Genomic DNA, 21,322 nt, shown 5'->3' on the forward strand with positions numbered 1-21,322 from the left:
CCATCATCAGTGGATGCTTCTCCGGCCTTTCTTGCAATGCATGATTGAAAGCATAGGATGATAGAACTTGGGCTTTCGTTTTCGATCTGCAAGTGCGTTTACTGTTTAGAACTTTAGAGAGGATGCATGACCCACCAACAAAAGCATTTGGGCCTCGGCCCTAGCTTTTTCTCTTTTCCTCTTATTTTCTTGTGCCAAGAACTGATGTGGTGGTGGTCAATGTCTCTGGTCATGTTCTAGCATTCAAGCTCATATATGAATAATCAACAATCAGCAATGAGAAAATCCTGAGTTGGATAAAATGATTTAGTTTGACACGAACTATTTCCAAGAATTTACCATGGGAAACCCTAGCCAAGAACAAATCAGGGATCTTGAGTTCTGTTCATCACCTCACCAGTCCTTACAAAATACTAATGCTGGACCATAAGTGCAAGGATGTTCATACTTCATTCTATGAATCACAACATCAAACACCCCCCCCCCCCAAGACTAAATGGTTCAATTACTAGGCAAGAAATTTTCTTGCAACCAGTTACAAAATTGGGTTGATTGGGGCAATTCTTACACATTCAGATAAATTGTTTAAAAAATCAAGCTCAAAACACTATAAATCAATATTGTACACTTGGGCAAAAAACCCACACAACTTTTTTCTTTTAGAGTCGTCGTCGTTGATTTTTAAGCTTAGAAAATACGTTGGTTGTGTAAGAGAGACTTTGACATTTGTTTATATGTCACTTGGTTGTATCCGAGAACAACACACATCCAATGAAAGGTATTATTCTTATTGGGAATCGAATTCAGGACCTTCTGAGTTCATATAGATTCACCAACTAAACAGTCACCCAAGTGGTGATAAACACATTGAATAGTAAAGGGAATAGACATTACTTTGCACTCCAAACGGAACATAACCAGTTTCACCTTAGAAACAAACAAGTAATGGATTCAGGCAGAATGCACATCTTGACTAATCCACTAATCCTAAAATTCTACAATCCACAGCACATAAACTCTGCCCCAATTACATTGCCGCAAACTATAATGTTACCTTACATATCCAATGGCTATGGGGCAGTCAGTTCCACTAAAATTCCAGCTACAGCATCCTTTCATCTTCGGCCAAGAAGTTGCAGGCTCTCTCCAAATGCTCTCTGCACCACAACAAATCCACTGCCTTCACCTTCTCGGGCAACAATCCTCAGTCTTCACCCCAGTAACTTTTTATTTTTTCCATAAGCTTATTCTTCTTCCCGTCTAAAAGGAATTCTTGCGAGGCCGTCCCCTTTTTCTGGAGGCATTGCTGTCAGTAGCTTCCATCACGGCTTCCCTTCCATCCACCGCCACTGCCCCAGTGCCGCCATTACCACCACCATTTTGATCACCGCCGTTTTGCTCGCCTGCAAACATTGGCGGCATCCAATTGGGAAACTCAGCTGCTGCTTTAGCTGTAGTCTTCCCTCCATTCTCCGCAGTCCCCAAAGTGTAGCCGAGTGGGAAGAACGCCCAGCAGCAGTAATAAGCCTCTTGCCCTGGTACAAACGGCGGCAATGATGAAACCAACGCCGCATGAAAAGCCCTCTGACAATTCTGGCACCTCAAACAACACCCCTCGTAAACCCTAGGGTACTCGTACAGATTGTAACAATACGGACACGTTGTCCAGAAAGTCGATAATCTCACCCGCTGATCCTCGTCGTTGTTTACGCTCGCGGTTTGCTTATTCCTCGCAGATTCAGCGCTAGTCTTTCTTGCACTGGTTGGGCGTTGAATCTGGTTTTTCCGGACTCGCGATTTCGGTTGATTTGACAAATCAATCTTCGAAAACAGAGACATTTCACTATCGTACATCATCTTCTTTGGGGCATCTGACAGGACTGCCCACGCATCTGCAACTAACTTGAAGGCCTGATCGGCGAAGGAGAACTTGTTCTTGTCAGGATGGAGGAGAAGGGCGAGCCTGCGGTACTGCTTTCTGATGAGTTCGTTGTCAGCGGACCGCCGGTCGAGTTGCAAGATGGAATACCAGTCATGGTGGTTGTTGACGCGCTTCTCAGCGGCGATGAGCACATCGGAGATGGCTAAGATCTGATCAGACCCTTCTAAAAGGGGTTCGGTTTCTTGTGCCAAGATTGAGAACTCGCGAGAGCCGTTGAGGTCTCTCGATCCTAGGAGCTTCTCGGCAATTCCAAGCAGCCGTTCTGCTTCAGTTCTACTAGTATTTTCCGCCATTTCTTGCTCTCGGAGTTTTGTGTGCGGTTACGAAGGCGGAAAGCGGAGATGAAGGGTTTGAGCGTGCGATGCATCGCAGCATACGAGCGTAATGGGCCGCTACATTGTTGTCCATGGATGTCGTTACAGTTTCCCAAGTACAATTAAAATCGGGCCTAATGGGCCGAAACTCCTAAAATAACCCAAAAGAGACCCTCTCTTGGGCTGCAACTTATATTTGGGCTGGCTTTCAAAAACAACTGGCCCGCTTATGGAATCTTGGAGCCTAAACAATCCCCAAATTTACAGCTTTTTGTGCCCTAATCCGGTCATTAGGTCAGACTCTCAGCCTCAGGTATACTCGAGAGTCAAAAGTCAAGAACAACAGCCAGTATTTGCTCTAAATTTAGGCTCAAACCATATGGATTTGAAATGTTTTGATTTTAATTCTCATTAGGAGTAATGCTCTTTGTGGTCACACGCTGGGTTTTGGCACAACTTATATATCCTATCGTCATGTGAGAGATTTCTATACACACGGGCTTGACAACGCAAGTTTAGACCTATATCAGATGTATAAAAAGCAAACTTGTATGACATCATTCTCAGTTAATTGGATATTTTTCATTGATATCAATTATTTTTGGATGAATTTATAATGTTAAAAATATAAATGGAATAATAAAATTGTTTGAGGAAAAAATTGAAAAAAAAATATATATGTATCGTGTTTTGGCGTGGAAAATACGATCAATCATGTTACGTCGTGAGTAGAAACAACTCTCTACAACTTTACTTTCAAACTCAACGCTCAGTTAAATACTCTTTTTGTCCAAACACAATACGTTCAAACAAAAAATATTGCATTTGGCACATGCAAAAACACCGCGGAATGCACACATAGAAACTGAGTGAAATTAAAGCTAATTAAACAACAAATTAAAGGACATTATTTTTGCATGGTTACTAGTAAACTAAATATTAATTCATTATTTACAAAAATTCATTTAGTAAGAAGTAAAAATCTCTTGGAATATGGAACCTTACCCAAAGGAAAGAATAATCTTAATAGAATAGATGAGATCGAGGAAATCGCGCGTGCTCATAGAGATGCCGACAAGTGTCTACATTGGATTGTGTGCCGAGCTTCAACTTGGGAACCAATGCTATCAACTCTTCTCCTTCGTTTTTCGCGGTGTCTATACTATGGGAATCAGGTAACCATGTAACAATTGGGTGTGGCAAAAAAATCAGTTTCATGTCGATTCTGGATTGCGCAACATTATATGTTTGACTTGTCACCATGATGAGAGTTATGCAAATCCCACAAATAGCATTGCTCATCAATTAAGGGTTACTCTTTAATTGGAGTGGGAGCGAATTCTCTCTCATCTATCAAGAGTCAATTTGTGTCAATTGTAGTGATGTATTATTACATTTCTCTATAAATATAGTGTTTCAAGTGCTTGAGAATGGTACTACATATATTTGGTAAAGATAAGTAAGTTTATAAGCGATCAACCTCTAAAAAAAAAAAGCTAGATTATAACATGAATTCACTTTTACTATGAAATCACCACAGGACAAATACACATATGATTTTCACTATCGATTCTTCAATCTTAAACCCTAAATAAGTATTTATCTCCAACTGTATACCTCGCCGACACCTAAGGGCGTACCGTACTTAAATATTCACATTGGTTATGCCAAATTAAAACAAAATATACACCCTTTTGTGATCAGAAGCCAATGAACAATCAACAATTAGATCACTCCTGTCTCGAGATGTTTTTTTTTTAATCAATGAACGCACTTGGGAAAATAGGGTCACAACAAAATAGAGTAATTATGCTTTAATGTGATTGACTAATGACACAGCAGGTCTACTTTTGTACGAAAGGTGAACGTCCACATAAATAGAATAAAATAAATTATTAGTTTAAGAAAAATAAAAAATAAAAAATAAAACCTTTGGTCTTCTTCTTACATAACAAAGTGTGAGTCATTTTAGAGATAAGTTTTTTTTTAGAGATCAAGTTGTCAGTTTGGTCGTCTTCTTTAACAAAATTGTTTTTTTCAGTCTCTTATTTGGGTAAATATTTAAGAAAATATCAACGTAAGATAACCCAAAAGGGGAGGAGGGTTTTTGCTGTCTCACTACAAAAGGAAGTAAAGCTTTCCATAATTGAGCAAAAACTGGGGGTCTTTCACTTTTCTTGCCCCTCTCTCTCTCTGTCTCTCTCGTTCTCGTTAGGTGGCTTGGCTTTTGGCTTCTGTGATGAGATCTAAACTAAGCTAGGCTAGGCTACTCTACCTAGGCCTCTTTGGACAAAAGGTAAACGATCAAAAACCCACCAATCCCAACATTTCTTCTATTCCTATTTTGCATGAGATTGGTGGGTTTTTTCAATTATTATTCAATTTTTTTTTGTGGGTCTTTGAATTAACTAGATCTGAATCCTACTAGGGTTTTTTTTCTGTATCTCACTGTTTCAATCTCGTTCTATTGTGTTTGAAGGGGGGTGTGTGTGTGAGAGAGAGAGAATATGGCAAGACAGAAAATAAAGATAAAGAAGATAGACAATATAACAGCAAGGCAGGTGACATTCTCTAAGAGAAGAAGAGGGCTTTTCAAGAAGGCTGAAGAGCTTTCAGTTCTTTGTGATGCTGAGGTTGCTCTCATTGTTTTCTCTGCTACTGGAAAGCTCTTCGACTTTGCAAGCTCAAGGTACTGTCCATATACACATACATACATACATACATACATACATATATATATATATATATTTGTTTCAGATTGGGAAGTCATTTTTCTTGTACTTTCTTTCTCTAGATGGTTAATTTAGAATTTATTAACGAACGTGGTTCAGTATAGCTAAGCGGGGGACAGAAATATATAATCTTGAACCAATCTATACATATATGATGCTTAATTTATGTATATAATTAATTAATGAAGGATCCTAAATTGTTGGACTTTTTTGTTTAATTATGTGGTGGATGATCTTTGTTTTCGATCAGAGTACTTAATTTGTGTTTCCCAAGTAAGTACTGGTACTAGCATGTGTTTGTCTAGTTCATTTATATATATATATAATTAAGGATCCTAAATTGTTGGACTTTTTTGTTTAATTATGTGGTGGATGATCTTTGTTTCGATCAGAGTACTTAATTTGTGTTTCCCAAGTAAGTTCTGGTACTAACATGTGTTTGTCTAGTTCATTCCAATCTATTTAATATTTTATATAATAAATATGAGACTATGTAGTTAGTTTTTTCCCCAATTATTCTACTTAATTCATTTATTTATTCTCAATTTGAATTTGATTGATTAATTAATATAGTGTTCTTCATATGGGTTTTTTACACATGAAATAATGGTCTTCAAGGAGTTTTTTCAGATGGTGTGATTAATACCTAGTTAGAGAAGTAAGATTATAAGAGCACAGCTGAGACTTAGGCTTAGAGAAGATGCCAAGCTCAGGACAACATCAGAATTACAGAAGTTGATGATAAAAAAAAAGGAAGTTAATGTTATAAATCGGATACACATGAGAGCACCTGTTAAATCCAACCCAAATAACTCGAATAGATACTCTCAGTCTAAGCCCGCACGGATCTTCTTCGTGGAGAGAATTTTATTTTACTTGTAAACAACATCGGTGACTTACACCTAATCGATGTGGGCTATAAATCTAATAACCATCATGCATGTGAATGTGCTATTTTGTGATTGGTGATAGATCTCCTTAATTAAGAACTAGAGGTTGAATTGGGAGATCATATAATCTGATCATCAGTTATATATATATGATGGTAAGTATCAAATCAATAAATGAACTCTGATGTGTGCATTTTCGTTTATTTTGAAACATGGATGGATCCTACCCATATATGATAAAATGATAAAGAAATGAATACATGCATGATTAATTATATAATGGTTTGTTATCACGGTACAAGATCTCTTTAACCAACTATTTAATCATCGCATTATTCACAATTGTGTTGGTTTCTACCATTTGGATGAATGGTTTGTTATTCCTCTATATATATATATGTTGGTTTGAGTACTAATCTTAATCATATCATTTTAAGTAATAATTGTATATAATGTCTGGATTGTGAAGCATGAAGCATATGCTATCAAGATATAACCTGCACACCGATAACCTCAACAAACTAGACCGCCCTTCCCTTGAATTGCAGGTACTTTTTTTTTCCCCCTTTTCACTACACTACATCGCTCTCTATATATAAGCTTGGGTGCAGACGTCCATACTCCACCTTTTGAACTGTTACTCCGCATTTTGAGCTTTTCTGAAAGTGAAATAACGAGTAGAGCCCATTAATTTGGGTCCGTTTATTCAAAAAACAGCGGAGTCTGAAATCCACAACGGAGCATATATATATAATTAATTTAAGAGTCTTTGTGTTCCATTTGAAGCTTAACTGTGTGTACTCAATTTCTTTATTTATAGCTGGAAAATACCAATCATGTCAGATTGAAAAAAGATCTTGCTGAAAAAAGCCATGAACTAAGGTATATATATATGCTTAATTTGGTGTAGTTGTGAAGAACCTTCACTTAATTAAATTATCTCTCATTTCCTAAAATTTTCATGTCTTTCTCCCTGGTCATGAATTTGAAAGGCAGATGAGAGGGGAGGATCTGCAAGGATTGAAAATAGAAGAGCTGCAGCAGCTGGAGAAAGTTCTCGAAGCAGGACTTAGTCGTGTTCTCCAGACTAAGGTTTAATTAATTTGTGTTCATGGAGTATTTTTTTTCCCCTAAACATCAGCATACATATTAATCGATTCTCACATAACCTGCCATGATTTATCTATTATTTTCAGGGTGAAAGAATTTTTAATGAGATTTCTGCTCTTGAAAATAAGGTATGTACACACATGATGTCTTGAATATAACACTGATGTAGTACTAGTGGCAGGAGTAATTATAAAGAAACTAAGTAGTAGTATTGAAAAGCCACGTTGTTAGAATTGGTTGGGAGACTCGTTTCGATATGGTTGTCAAGACTAGTTGCTATGCCACTAGCCCTATCCTTCTTTTTTTTTTTTGGTCAAATTCCACTTTTTATGGCCTCAAAATTGGCCTTTTAGAGCTTTAGAGACATTTTCGTAATATCATATTTTTATGTTTTTTGTTTCATTAGGGTTGTAGCCATCCCTGATCAGGACTCATTATCTTTTGTTTTCGAAGAAATTAATCAAAATTTGAGAGTGTTTTGTCTCGTTTGTTTTCGTCTATCAAGTTGTGGATGTAACAATAGTAAGTAGTAATATTATGGTGAAGGAGAGATAAAAATTTGTTAATACAGAACTACTTGTTTGGAATTATTATGTAGGGAGCTCAATTGATGGAGGAGAATGAGCTATTGAAACAGGAAGTAAGCAAAACGTGGTTTTGTAACAAATGACACTACATTTTCTCTCCAATTTGAGATTTGTAAAATAGTGGGACTCTGAGATTCTTGGAATATTATTGCAGATGGAAATGCAGTGCAAGGGAAAGAAAGTTGTCGTTACAGATTCGGATGCAGCAGTTCAAGAAGAAGGCTTGTCGTCGGATCAGTCGGCAAACAATGTCTGTAGCTGCAGCAGTGGCCCTCCTCCTGAAGACGACGGCTCCGACACTTCTCTCAAATTAGGGTGAGCCTAGCCATAATTGGTTGATATATATATGTGTGTGGATGCGTTTTGCATATGAGGGATTGTCCGCTTTGAGGTACCTCTACAAGCGTTATCTCCCCATGTTTAGTTCTAGATATCATACTTGGGTATTCACTTTCCAAAATTTAAAGAGGTTATGGTGTGAGTGAGAGAGGCGGGATGATTTTATTGAATAAAATCGTCAGGGGATGGTAGAAATACCCGTAAAAATACCCCATAGCGGATAATACTTTGGATGCAAAAATCATATGCACAATATGCATGCTTCATTAATCTTTGATTATACAATCTGCATATATAGGACCTTTTTTTTTTTACCAATAATTGGTGCTTAATTGAAGTTTCTGTCTCAATTATTATGTAGGCTCTCCCTTCTCTAGTGAGGCAGAACCTTCTGAGGACTATTAAGGGCCATGCACAGGCATACTCAAGACATATATATCTGACTATATATGAATGTCTGTTAGGGTTGAAACGATGAAAATGCAGAACGCTATTAACAGTACACAACCTTATCATGGATGTTTCCGTATTTTTTGGAAAGCCATATCTGATTAGAGCTCTGTCTCCTACTTGGGCGGTATGTAATTGTAATTATTACGTATAATGTTCCGTCACATGTGTTTTATGTATAGTATGTCTTCTTTTCACAATTGAGGCTCGTTCTTGATCTCCTTCTTCGTGTATCTGTTCTCATGAGATAAATTTTAAATATACGGAAACTATTAAGAGTGTTTGGTTTGAGGGATTTGGAGGGAATGAAAGATAAGGGAAATGAAATGAAGAAAAGGGAAGATAATATATATATTTTTTTATGTTTGGATATATAAAAAAGAAATAAAAGAAAAATAGTTTAATTTATTAGTTTATCTTTATCATAAATGTTTAAGAGTTATGTACAAAGGTGAAATAAGTTTTTAATTTATAAATAATTTAATTAATTATCTGTTTTCTCTAAATGATTCTATATTAGGAAGAAAGAATTTTGACAAAAATTTAATAAAATATTTCTCTCAAATCATTTTTCTTAATTTTTTATAAACTATCCAAACAAGAAAATTAGAAAGAACCTTCATGTTCCTTCTCTTTCATTTCTCCAAATCCCTCAATCCAAATACACTCTAAATCTTCTCTCCTCTTATTCACTCTAACTTTTTATGTGAGTGATGTAATGCTATTAAAATTGCTGGAATGGAGAGAGATCAAGATTCTATTATATATATAATTTCCCAAGTGACTCGATCCGTCAAATAATCATAAGTATGTACATAATCCCTGTTTATGTTGTTCAAATGTAAATGTATCCTTGTACTCTTCTTGATTTGGAAATCGGTTTCTAACTATATTCTTCCTAAAATTTCTATTTTAACAAACTCCGTTCTTAGTAGTGTTATAGATCTAGACAATTATTGAAATACATTAACCTTAGTGATATTTTTTTAAAGTATATACGTATATACTGCCATGTTAGGAGATCATTTTTCTGCAAACATGCCTAATAAAATGATAAAACCATAAATCTGTACCGTAGTTTTGACTGTTTAGTTTTCATCCAAAATCCAAACCCTATTACAAAAGCAGCAATAGACATAAATCAAGAACATGGTATAAACAGTCAGTTTAGGTTTTTTTTTTCCCCTCAGTTGTTGACAAGAATTTAATTGACTGATCGATTAGTTATGGATGATTATTTTAGTTATCCGATTGGTTAACCGTCCGATACTCATTAAATAATTTTTAAAAATAAACGATTATTTTGTCAGTACCGTTGAATTCGATTCGATTCAATTTTTCGGGTAATTTGTTACCACTCTAATAAGAATCCATGCTATATTCTCAAGCCGTCAAACAAAACTCTCCGTCAAACTACAAGCAGTGTTTCCCACGCTCTACGTTGACGCGTGAACCATAACGATTGGTCTCTTCTGTAGTTGAAAATCGGGGATTTGTATCCATTCCGGTCTTCCGTTTCTTCCCTGTCACTAGATTCCTCCATAATTACTCGGACGACCTTCTGTTTAACTCCCTGAGTGGGCTTGATCGCTTCGATCCAATCATCATGAAGGACGGTTTGGAGGTTTTCGATTTCACGGAACAAGACGAGTTACCGGAATTTGCAGCGAAAAGAATTTCGGGAAAGTATAAAAACCCTAACATCGACGATCATGAGATGTACGATTTTCATGAATGCGGTATGTCTTTTATTGTCCCCTAATTCTGTTTGAGCTCGTGCTTGGTTTGTAATGCAGATTAGGGCTTATCATATCGCGTAGCTCCCATTAATTTTTTTCTTCTAATGTTGAATGAATCGGTACTGTTGTAGTTGCATTATCCTTTTACTTTGTTATAATTTTGGTGACTGAATTGAAGGATTGCATCATAATTTGTTGCATTCTTGCGTACAACCATCCTGTGGAAATTGCTGATAAAGCAAAACTTCTTTGATTAAATGTATAAGACCGAATTTTTTTTTTAAAAAAAGGTTGTAGAACACTGAGATAATTTCCTCTAGATTAAGCAATAAGGTCACTTGAGTGAGAGCCTTGACAGTATCATATTTGGAGGGCTGAATCACTGTCTCCGTTTTTTATTTGGTCGATGAGGCTTGTTATTACAATTTTTAATGATAATCTGTGATCATTTATAATAATGTCTACTTATAAGCTGTAATCATTGCCTCCTTTGCCGATCCCAAACTTTTGGGATAGAGATTCGGAAGTAAAGTAAAACTTCTTCGATTAAATATAGAACACTGAAAATTATATGAAAAAAAAAGACGTAGAACACTGAGATAATTTCCTTTAGATTAAGCAATAAAGTCAGCTGAATGAGAGCCTTGACAGTATCATATTTGGAGGGCGGATCATTGTCTCTGTTTTTTATTTGGTTGATGAGGCTTGTTATTACAATTTTTAATTATAAGCTGTAATCTCTCATAATAATGTCTCCTTATAAACTGTAATCATTGTCTCCTTTGCTGATCTCAAACTCTTGGGATAGACACTCAGAAGTTGTGAAGCTGTAATCACTCGATAGAATGTTCTCTGTCATTATTCATACCATTCTTTTACATGTGTATTCATATCAAACTTGTGGTGAAGGAGAACTTGAATTGTCATAGATTCATTGCTGTATTTGTTTATGAGTTTATAAAATCTGTTTCCAGTGGCCCAAGGAGCCAGAGTATCAAAGAAGGATGCTGTTGATGCTCTTGAAAGTGATCGGAGTTGCAACAATGATATTACATATGATCATCTGAGCAAAGGTGGAGATGCCTTCACCATTAGAGAAGGAAATTCTATGTTGGAGGTTGCTTCACAGTTTAGAATGATAAACGAACCTCATCATTGTGCTGCCATATTAGATAATCATGAACGTGTAAGTTTCTTTCTCGAACAGGAGAGAAAAGTTTCATTTCCTGAAGAGCCTTTACCTGGGAATAGCCAATCAAATTGCTCCTTTTCAGATACTCCAACAACTGTATGCTAGCTTCCTAAATTTAGTTTCATTCTGACTCCAGGATTGAATTAACTGTCCTTCCATCAAAAAAATTCCATTGAAAATTTTATTTGCCTTCTGGGAACATTTAGGTAAAAATATCTGTTCTCTGTTTGGATTTTGTGCAGAGTGAGCCACTTGATGTGAAATCATATGCTGATGCATGCTCGACGGAGAGTTCTCCATCTAGTCATGCTGATATTGCCGAGGACATTGGTATTTTCTCATGATATTTATCTACACTGTAGCTTGTTTCATCATCTACTTATGTATCTTATTGGACTGATGATATCGTCCGGATGATTCCAGTGTTTCCATATGGCGATGAATCAGATAATTGCTTTGGTGAGCTGGAAACGGTAAATGTCTTCTCCGTATGATGAATTTATACTGTGTATAATGAACTACAGATTACTTTGACGAGTTGGAATTTGGAAATGGTAAAATGTCCTGTCTATATGGTAAACTTATGCAATGAGATAATGAACTACAGGGTGGCCATTGTGTTTCATTTAGAGATCCGGTATTCTTAGTTGTTAGATATGGATTTTACCATAAGGTGTTAAGTCAGTGATTAATGTATGTATTTTTATTTTTATTTTTTATTTTGGGTTGATTTGCTTCAAAATTACCATTTAAGCTACTCATTCCTTTTTTCAGGTTCTCAAAAATATAATATTTCTCGTCTCTGGTTTTGATTTTTTTGATGCTCTTATTTATTTCATTTTTATAATTTTTGGTGCTATCATTTTTATTTTTTACCTGCACCGCATACATGTTGTAATGCTGTTACTGTTAGTGTTTCTTTATGGTATCATTTCTCTACTTACTTGTGTTCCTCTCTTGCTAGTTTTATTTACATTGTGTAGTAACTGTACAAAATATACCTGCTATTTTGTGTTGTCCCTCTTATGTCTTGTTTAGACTTTACCATCGCTTGATGATGGTGTCTGCTGTTGTCTACTTGCATGATTGAAGGCTTTATGAGTACTTACTATATATCATTTCTTGCGATCAGGATGACATAAATATTGTGGTTGATTATGTTGAGTATCGCGGCAATTATTCTACAGGAGGCCTCGTAACTTTTTCCGGCAGTGGGATCAAAATTAGCTATTCAAGTGCACATGAAAACCAAGGAACCTTTAACATAGAAAGAGGAATTGACGATATTATTGATATTAAGTCCCAGCATATTCAAAGAGTGAGTTCAAGTTTCATATTGAAGATTTACCATTCTTGATTTTCCTGCACACTTATTGTAAAAGTATGCAGTTTTAATATTATAATATTTTCAGTTTGGACCGCTTATGGTAAAGCTTTGCATATTCTCAAGGGATACTGAACAAGTTGACAATGGACATGACACTTCAGGTCAGTCCGTCAGTGGCCTTGTACACGTTTCCTTCATATCTTTTTTTCATTGACTGTGTTTTTTTCTTCAAGAAATTGATTCCTTTTCTTTTACTATATGTGTCATTTGGTATGGGTAATATCTGGTAACTTCCTTTGGGAGAATTTTTTGCGACCCGCTATTATCTGATTATTCCACTATCCCCCTTCCAGCTCTACACAATAACTCACTTTCTTCAATTAAATCACACTTGTGTTCTAATGTAATACTCATGTTTTATCCCTCCAGCCATCGCTTATATCCTCTTATCTCACATTTTCATCACGAGCGCACTAATTATAGAAAATCCCACTAAATACATGTATATCCATATCAGTTGCAGCAATAATTTTATTTACTCTGGTTATTGACTGCTAATTCTGGCTATTAGGGAAGTGTCTGTTGTTGTAAATAAATTTTGTATATTAAGCTCCCTGCCCAAAAGTAAACTCCATCAGAGAAGTTGTCTTAATTGGCGTGAGAAATATATGTTAATTTACTTTTATGCTTTGCTATTACCCATGATGGAAATGGAAAGGAATGCAATAAGTTGAAAGGATTAAAGTCAAAGAAAAGAGCATGTTCATCCTCCATGCACTTTTACTTATACCCTCTTTACTAATCTCATTATATGTCAACATTTATATAATTATATCTCATTATATTCTCTATTAGCTTTCTGCTGGAATTAGAGAAATAAATGTTGGTTCCTTGTTGAAAATTTTTGTTCTTACCTTACTGTATTTCATGTTCCTCTTCTAAAATAACTTAGAACGTTGTTGGTCCATCCTTACCTTCCTGTCCTCCCACTTTTCCTTTATTCTTTGCTTGGGGCAACAGATGAAAAACTAAATAGAAAGAATTGGTTGGTGGAAATGACAAGACAAGGGGAAGGAAGTGGCCTTCAAATCCCACTGTACTAAGACTAAAAAGACTGAACGGTGAAAGGATAAATTTGCAGCATCCTTATGATGGTCTTAGTTTTATTGCATTCGGTAGAATAATTTCAATCCTCCTCTTGTATCAAGGATTTTGGCAGTTACGGGTATAAAAAGACAGCAATCTTTTCATCTTTTGCTCTCCCGGCATTTGGAAAGATTCGGGATCTTTCTCCACCTTCCTTTCATTCATTCATTAGCGTTTCATTTTCTCCCTCATGGCCAATGGGTCATTCCAAAAGCAAGTTTAGGGAAGACTGAGTTAGCTTTGATCAAGGTCGTTAAGTAGTTTCTACTAGTATAACTAAGATTTAATTTTCTATTTACTTTGTTTTTGGGACTTTCTTCACCAATTTGATGACATGCTTTCAAAATTGTTTTGAACTGCAAACTCCTGAATTGTTAGTTGTGCAACTGATTTTTGTTACATACCTAAACTTTTTCAGGCGTTGAGGAGGTACAATTTGCAATTTTTGATCCCAGCTGGTCCAATAAACAAGAAAAGATTATCGCATCAAACGAAAAATACTCTGCAATTTGGGATGTTGAGCAATAGTACGTTTCAGAATTTTCCTGCCCGATATTGCTTTTGCATATATTTGTGTGCATGGTGTTGTAAGCATATAAATGCCCTTGTTTTTGTGTAGACTGGACAATATGCTAGATGAAGTTAGCTCCCTGGATAAAGTTGTTTGAACCAAACATTGCTACTGTTTCATACTTTTTTGTAGATGTTGCATGTGGCTATATTTTCTACTGAAGACTGTCTTAAAAATTAACTTCTTGTAGTACTAACAATTTCTTGTTAGAAACTATTAAAATAAATATGGCAAAAAATTTCTCATATTCCCTGACTTGTGTTTTCACTTCTGTTACTATAGATGAATCTATTTTCTCAACGTTTTCTTGGTCTTTTATTTTCCCCCTCTTCTTTGTAGCATTGACGTGACAACGGATGGTGATGACTTTGTTAGAGAAGGGCATTATTTTCCCAAGTGAGTGAAAGTCATCTCTCTCACCTTTTTCTTCCCTCATGAATATAACTACCACTATCTTTCCTTTTTTTTTTTTTGCACTTTCGCTGTTTACATATTTTTGTTCCTCCATGTTTTCACTTGGCTGAATATGTTCTCTAATTGCGTTATGGTTCAAAGTGCATTTAAATTTGTGTTATTGACGTCTTTGTCGTTATTATATGCTTATATGTTCTATGGACCTTATGCCTATCTTGACGTAAATGGCAAGCCAAGTGTGTTTAAGGTTTTGTCTTACTGAAGTCTTTGTCAATATTATGTGCTTATATGTTCGATAGACCTTACGCCTATCTTGACATAAATGTCAAGCCAAGTTTTAATAACTTTTTTGATGTATTTGTTCTTGCTTGTCAAATGTGTGGGGTGTAGAATCTTTTTCAGGGACGACCCATTTAACTTAGAAAAACATTGAATTGACACTATTTCTGATGTCCATAACAAACTATGTTTCATATCTCGTGTTTCTTTGTGGGAAAAAAAAAACATTGTTTACCTTTATATTGATGGAGTTCATGGGATGGGGAGGTTTACCCTTTTGGGTTGCTGCCATCCAATGGAACAGAAGGGGGAAGAAAGTATACGTCATGTCTTAACTTTGTACATAGAATCAAAGATTCTTCATTTTCATTGTTTAGAAAATGTAACTCCAGTGTCTTTTTATGGATGCTTGTCATTGTGGTCAAATTGAGGATGAAATGTTTTATGTATTTCTTTTTTCTTTGTTTGTACGGAGGGGCATGGGTGAATTTTATGTGACCTGTATTGAAATTTGGAATCTTTCAGCTTTGACGAAGCTTTTGAAGACGTCGTCTATCCAGAAGGGGATGCAGATGCAGTTTCCCTTAATAAAAGCGACGTTGACCTACTGCAACCTGAAACATTTGTCAATGACACCATCATTGACTTTTACATCAAGTAAGTTCTTTGATTTCTGCTGCACTTGATGTAAAGGTTGTGAATGAATTTTTATCTTTAGGACTTACATTGGTTAACAATGAGCTCTTTTAGCTACCAAGCAAAGGACCACACACAAATTAATAACTGAAAAAGGAGAAGTACTAAGCATGAGCTTTCGTGCTTTTATTTTGTGCATAATTTTGACCATGCTCTACTGAGCGTTCATGTAAAATGATAGATATGCATTTGGCTGGCAGGTACTTGAAGAATCAGATCCCCGACAAGGAGAAACATAGGTTCCACTTTTTTAATAGTTTTTACTTCAGGAAGCTTGCTGATATGGACAAAGATCCATCTAGTGCTTCTGATGGCAAGGCAGCTTTCTTGCGTGTTCGTAAATGGACGAGAAAAATGGATATATTTGGAAAAGATTATATCTTTATTCCCGTTAATTTCAAGTAATGAAATGTTCAATGGAACTTTGTTTTCATTAAAATGCTATCTTTGTGCATTTGTAGCCAATATGAGTTTCTTATGTGTTTACAGTCTCCACTGGAGTTTATTGGTTATATGTCATCCTGGTGATGTGGCTGATTTTAAAGGTATGTTATTACATAAACAGGGGTTTGTTATTGTACTATAAACTCTCAGTTTGGGAACTTTCCTATTATTCATATATGTTTGTTTTTAGCTGAAGGCTTAGCCAAGTCACCCAGAATACCCTGTATACTGCATATGGATTCCATCAAAGGAACACATACTGGTCTGAAGAATCTCATTCAAAGGTACCCTTAAACCTTTTTAAGCTTATATTGTATGGTACACTAAAGAGACATGTACATGGGATTCATACTCGCACACGCCATTCTCCTATTTTTCCTTCTCCTGTAAAGTTAAAGATGCGACATTTTTGGGGAAGTTAGATTTCAAGCCTATGCCTGTTATTTCCTTCCAAAAATATTGCGCACATTTCGTGTTTTTGTTTGTCCAATAATTCTTGCCCACTTCTGGGAGGTAGTGGATGATCATTATTCCAACTTCTCTCACCATAGACTTTACTGCAGATTGCCTCGGGAAAGCACTAGCATACTACGTAATTCGGAAAATTTCAGTTTATTTTGTGCGATTCCGAAACATCTCTTTGTTGGAGTTTAGTGTGGTGAAATTGAATCAGTCGAGCAATGTTTTCTGGGAAAAAGGATCTGTCAAACTTATAATAGCCTTTTCTTTCTTTGATGGAGAATATGGATGATCTAGAGTCTGGGTAGCATCGGTCGAATATAAGATGTAAGAAAATATTATAAACATGGTATGGCGTGTACAACAACATAGAGATGTTGATGGAGTGATGTGAAAAGTGGAAAAAAAAATCAAGTAGAGTAGAATAAAAAGGGCATAGGAAGGCCAAAGAGGTCATGAATAAAAGCGATAATAAAGGACATGAGTTCTACAGGATCAGCGGGGATCTTTGTTTCAGATCCCAAACAAATAGCAAAAGATGGTGGATTCTTATTAATATCTATTATGGATTCGTGTATCTGGACCCAAAATCCAAATTCTTTTGAAATAAAGCTTCAATGATGATGATGATTATATTGAAATAATGGATAATTAGCATATCAAATTACTCAATAGGTGCTCAACATATGTAGTTTTAATAAAGCTAAAACTTTCCTTCACGATCAAAAGGCTTTTTGCCTCCAGTTTGGAGACTTAACTGGTTTCATTAGCTTAAATTTTCCTTATCCTTTGTTTTCATTTATCAGATTTCATACATTTGTGTTGGTAATCTGTTGATGACAATTTTGTACTTTGAACTGACAGTTATTTGTGGGAAGAGTGGAAGGAGAGGCGAAAGGAGTCGTCAGAAGCTATATATTCAAAATTCTTGAATTTGCGCTTTGTCCCACTTGAGGTATAGCCTCCATTTCTGGCTAAATACATTTAGTTACTTTTGAAGGGGATTGGGGTAGGGGGTCGACAAATTTCTGTAAAAACTGTAGCTGCTTGTGTACTGTAAGGAGGAATGAGTGGAAGGGTTGATCTCACCAATTCTGTATGCTTCATAGGCATGATTGGTTTTGTCTTTGAGTTTTTGTTTAGGAAAATTGCTTTCTAGAATAACATTTGGAAATTTTGTTTTTGCCAAGACAGCAATGGGATACTCATTTTGAAAATTTGTTTTTAAAAACAAGTTCTGTTATGCTGGATTAACATCTTCTGTATCAGAAGGGGTAAATTTAGTACATAGTAATAATCTTAAATGTCCAAAAGATCAAATCCTGGTCATTGGTGTAATTAGTAGTGCAGTTAGGACAAAACTTGTCTTCACCTGAAGTTTTTTTTACCATTTACTTTCCCTTTTATTTTATTAGATTGAAAATTGCAGCATAAATGGCAATCTTGATGCTTTTTGTACTTTTTCCTTTTCTGTTTTTGAGTCGTTTGGGTACCTATTTTATTATTGAGTGCATAATGGCTGTGCTCTCTCTCTTTCAGACGCTCACACACACACTCATAAATTTACGCCGCGCTACTTTTCTGACGTTAAATTTGTGGTCCATGCAGCTGCCCCAGCAGGAAAATTCATTTGACTGTGGACTTTTCTTGCTTCACTACTTGGAGCTCTTCTTGGCAGAAGCTCCTTCCAATTTCAGTCCTTTCAAGATAACCAAGTTCTGTAAATTTGTGAGTGGTTTTCTACGCGTTCATAGCTCCCTTCCCCTGCATGATTTCGTTGTTCCTTTGATTTATATCTCTTCTGTCTGTGGGATAGTAAAATTGCAATCTATATAGTACGGCTCTTAAAAAGGGTTACTTTTTATGTGGGATTTACCGCAGACATGCTGTGCCACTATTGACTCTCCGGGCACCCATTTTTATGTTTTCTGCAAGACGGTGGAGATCAATTGTAATTAAAGTGAAATAAAAATTGTGAAAATTGAACTAAGGCTTTAACTTAGATTCTTAGAATACGCATATCTGTTGGCGTCTGGTAGCCAGTCATTCTGAATTTATGTATTAATGCTCCTGCTATGAAATTTTTGGACGTGACAGGCTAATGTTAATTCATCAGTTTAAATTTGTGGTATTTTTCTATATATATTGACTTTGTTTTTTTGACAGCTCAATGGTGATTGGTTTCCACCCGCTGAGGCTTCACTAAAGCGTACTTCTATCCAGAGATTAATTTTTGGAGTCTTAGAAAAGCGTTCTCAGGAAGTATCTTCTGCAGAGTGCAGTGATGAGCCTCACCATTCTGAAGTTTGTGAGAGAGAAACTGGTGTGGAGTTACTTTCAAAGAGGTGCAGTCCCGCAGTAGACTGTAATGGTGATTTACCGTCTTCTCAATCTGACCAGGGGATTGAAATTACTCTCTTGTCAGCATCTTCTTTGAGGAATTCTCAGTGCTTTAATGATACAGGCTTGGTTTTCCGTGAGCTGCTTGAGCCTGGAATGAGTACTGGATCATTACTTGCGGAGTACCACTCCTTTGACCAGCCATCTTCTTACTACCCTCTTAATAGCACTATATCGTCATTAGAGGTATTGACATTGTTCCACTTCAGATAATATTTTATCTATTTGTGATATTATGTGACCTGGAAAACATTACCATACAGATTGGTCCATGAGCAGTCTGCTTGTGGTGGATGCTGGTTATGCCTGATCCATTGACCAAGGCTCTTTGAACAGTTATTTGTACTGTTCTCTGAGTAGTGATTGTTACAGGATAATTTAATTTCTTGCAAGCCACCCTTTGCTTGTGATCTGTTTTAGGAGGATTATTTTTTTTTTTTCGAAGAAGAGTGTCAGCTTCCCATACCTCATATCCAGGCCATGAACCACTCTTGCCTTCCCACCCTTTCCTTCCTGAGAATAAAAATTAAGTAATATACTGCCATATTGATGCTATAAGACAATTGGCTGGAAGTTGACAACAATATTTTTAATTTAATGAATTTGTTTTGGTTTTATCACAGGATAATCCAGAAACCGGAGAGCAGTTTGTTTATTTACCTTCTGGAGGATCTCCTTTTCAGCAAATCACAACTGTGACCACACCTCAAGGCAGTGCTATTCCATATTCATTCCAGGGTTTTGGAGCAGACGGATCTTGGAACCCAGGATTTCCAGTGGAAGATGGTGTTGATTCATCCCCAGAAACATCTCACGAAGCAACAGATGATTTAAATGATGTTGGGATCATTGAAAATGGCCCTCCAGAGGAAGATGTGGCTGCCAACGAAAAGGATATAACCGATCAACAGTCCCCATCAACGGAGAACATTGTGTCGGTGTCTAGTGAGATCCTGGATCCTTCCGTGGTTGAAGATTCTCAAGACCCTGATAAGATTATTGTCATTGAAGATTCTCAAGTCCCTGATATGATGCTTGGTAGCAAGGAAAATGGAGACCTCCCCTCCAGTGAAGAAAACACAACTGTATTGTTTCTTCGAGACCCTAACATGGCAGAAAAGAGATTGCATCAAGAGACCGAAATGGTTGGCAGCGTGCCGGTCCCATGTGATGATGATGTGCAAATTACTGAAAATGGCGTAGTAGAAGAATCAGGCGGACATGTTGCAAAGAAACTACGGCTTACATCGCCTGCTGAGGGAGAGGATGTAATCGCCAGAAGCCTTCCAGAAGAGGATTTCTGATTGCGAATTTTGCTTGAAGGTTGGCTTCAAGTCTCATTTTCCCATTGATTTTCAACTTGCCACCCACCCTGTATATGTATGTAAATACTTGCTCTCTATTGGTATTGATGTGCTGGTATTGATGTGCCATTTGTAGATACGGTCGTGGCCCAAAATATACCCGTTTTGCTTACAATCATCTACATACGGTTATGGGTCAAGCTGATCCCATAACTCGGGCTTATTATCTTGTTCAAGCCCTGCTCCGTAATAGTATAGTTCTAAATTTTAATTTAAAGGTTCTCAGGCCGGGCTCAAGCTTAAGAGTCAAACCCAAGTTCGGCCCAAACCTAGCCCATGGGCCTAATATAACTACCCAAACTCGCACTTCTACAGTTCTACCGGACTAGGCAGTCCACAGAACCGGTGATAACTGATAAGTTCTACTTTGGATGTGATTCTATCGTGCTTTTTGACCAATTGGATTTTCAACTAACAATTAAATAAGTTTGCTCCGATGTTGATTATATTATGATTTTTTTTAAACTGAGAGTGATACCATACAAGTTTGTCATTTATACTTTGGATATGTGTTTAAACTCAAGTCATTATGCCGGTCAGCACAAGAAGTTGAACTATTTTTCATAGACCCAACAAACGTAGAGGAGTTTTGGTTTTCTTTCCTTTGTTCTTTTCATTTTCTTACTACGGAATGAACATTTTGTCATAATGGTTTCAAAAAGCAAAGAGAAAAGAGAAGCACAAGTAAAAGATAAAAGCCAGTTTACTAATGTAAGTTGTTAGTGAGAGCATAATTTGAAATTCCAACCCGCCAGCTTTAATTGTTTGAGCAGCAAAGATCATCTTTGTGGGGCAAAGCAAAAGGAGAAAGGATTTTCTAAAGTGTACCTCAATTCCACCATTAGTCGTCTAGTAATAAGATGGTGTTAAGACTACTAGCATTCCACATCGGTAGGTTTAAATCATCGATGTAGTTTATAAATAAAT

At 36.4% G+C, this 21,322-nt stretch overlaps 3 protein-coding genes across 4 annotated transcripts; 2 read left to right on the top strand and 1 right to left on the bottom strand.

Annotated features, from left to right (window-relative positions):
* Positions 1–844: 844 nt before the first annotated feature.
* Positions 845–2,319, bottom strand: LOC120011098. The gene has a single exon (XM_038862141.1). The coding sequence runs from the start codon at positions 2,233–2,235 to the stop codon at positions 1,261–1,263; it is 975 nt and encodes a 324-aa protein (XP_038718069.1). The 5' UTR covers positions 2,236–2,319; the 3' UTR covers positions 845–1,260.
* Positions 2,320–4,262: 1,943 nt separating this feature from the next.
* Positions 4,263–8,569, top strand: LOC120011099 (MADS-box protein JOINTLESS-like). 2 transcript variants are annotated; one of them, XM_038862142.1, is made up of 9 exons: positions 4,263–4,552; positions 4,736–4,945; positions 6,348–6,426; positions 6,699–6,760; positions 6,871–6,970; positions 7,075–7,116; positions 7,587–7,628; positions 7,730–7,890; positions 8,276–8,569. In XM_038862142.1, the coding sequence occupies exons 2-9, from the start codon at positions 4,764–4,766 to the stop codon at positions 8,289–8,291; spliced, it is 684 nt and encodes a 227-aa protein (XP_038718070.1). In that variant the 5' UTR covers positions 4,263–4,552; positions 4,736–4,763; the 3' UTR covers positions 8,292–8,569. The 2 variants fall into 2 exon arrangements, with proteins under 2 accessions (XP_038718070.1, XP_038718071.1); XM_038862143.1 differs by lacking the exon at positions 7,587–7,628.
* A 1,273-nt stretch (positions 8,570–9,842) lies between these two features.
* Positions 9,843–20,566, top strand: LOC120010826 (probable ubiquitin-like-specific protease 2B). The gene is made up of 16 exons (XM_038861710.1): positions 9,843–10,103; positions 11,078–11,289; positions 11,538–11,625; positions 11,719–11,768; positions 12,428–12,613; positions 12,708–12,783; positions 14,187–14,295; positions 14,679–14,735; positions 15,558–15,689; positions 15,929–16,129; positions 16,218–16,273; positions 16,363–16,456; positions 17,496–17,586; positions 18,240–18,359; positions 18,798–19,217; positions 19,655–20,566. The coding sequence occupies exons 1-16, from the start codon at positions 9,971–9,973 to the stop codon at positions 20,333–20,335; spliced, it is 2,706 nt and encodes a 901-aa protein (XP_038717638.1). The 5' UTR covers positions 9,843–9,970; the 3' UTR covers positions 20,336–20,566.
* The last annotated feature ends 756 nt before the right edge of the window (positions 20,567–21,322 follow it).

The sequence above is a fragment of the Tripterygium wilfordii genome, chromosome 12 (genome assembly GCF_013401445.1).
Source record: "Tripterygium wilfordii isolate XIE 37 chromosome 12, ASM1340144v1, whole genome shotgun sequence".
Lineage (NCBI taxonomy): Eukaryota > Viridiplantae > Streptophyta > Magnoliopsida > Celastrales > Celastraceae > Tripterygium > Tripterygium wilfordii.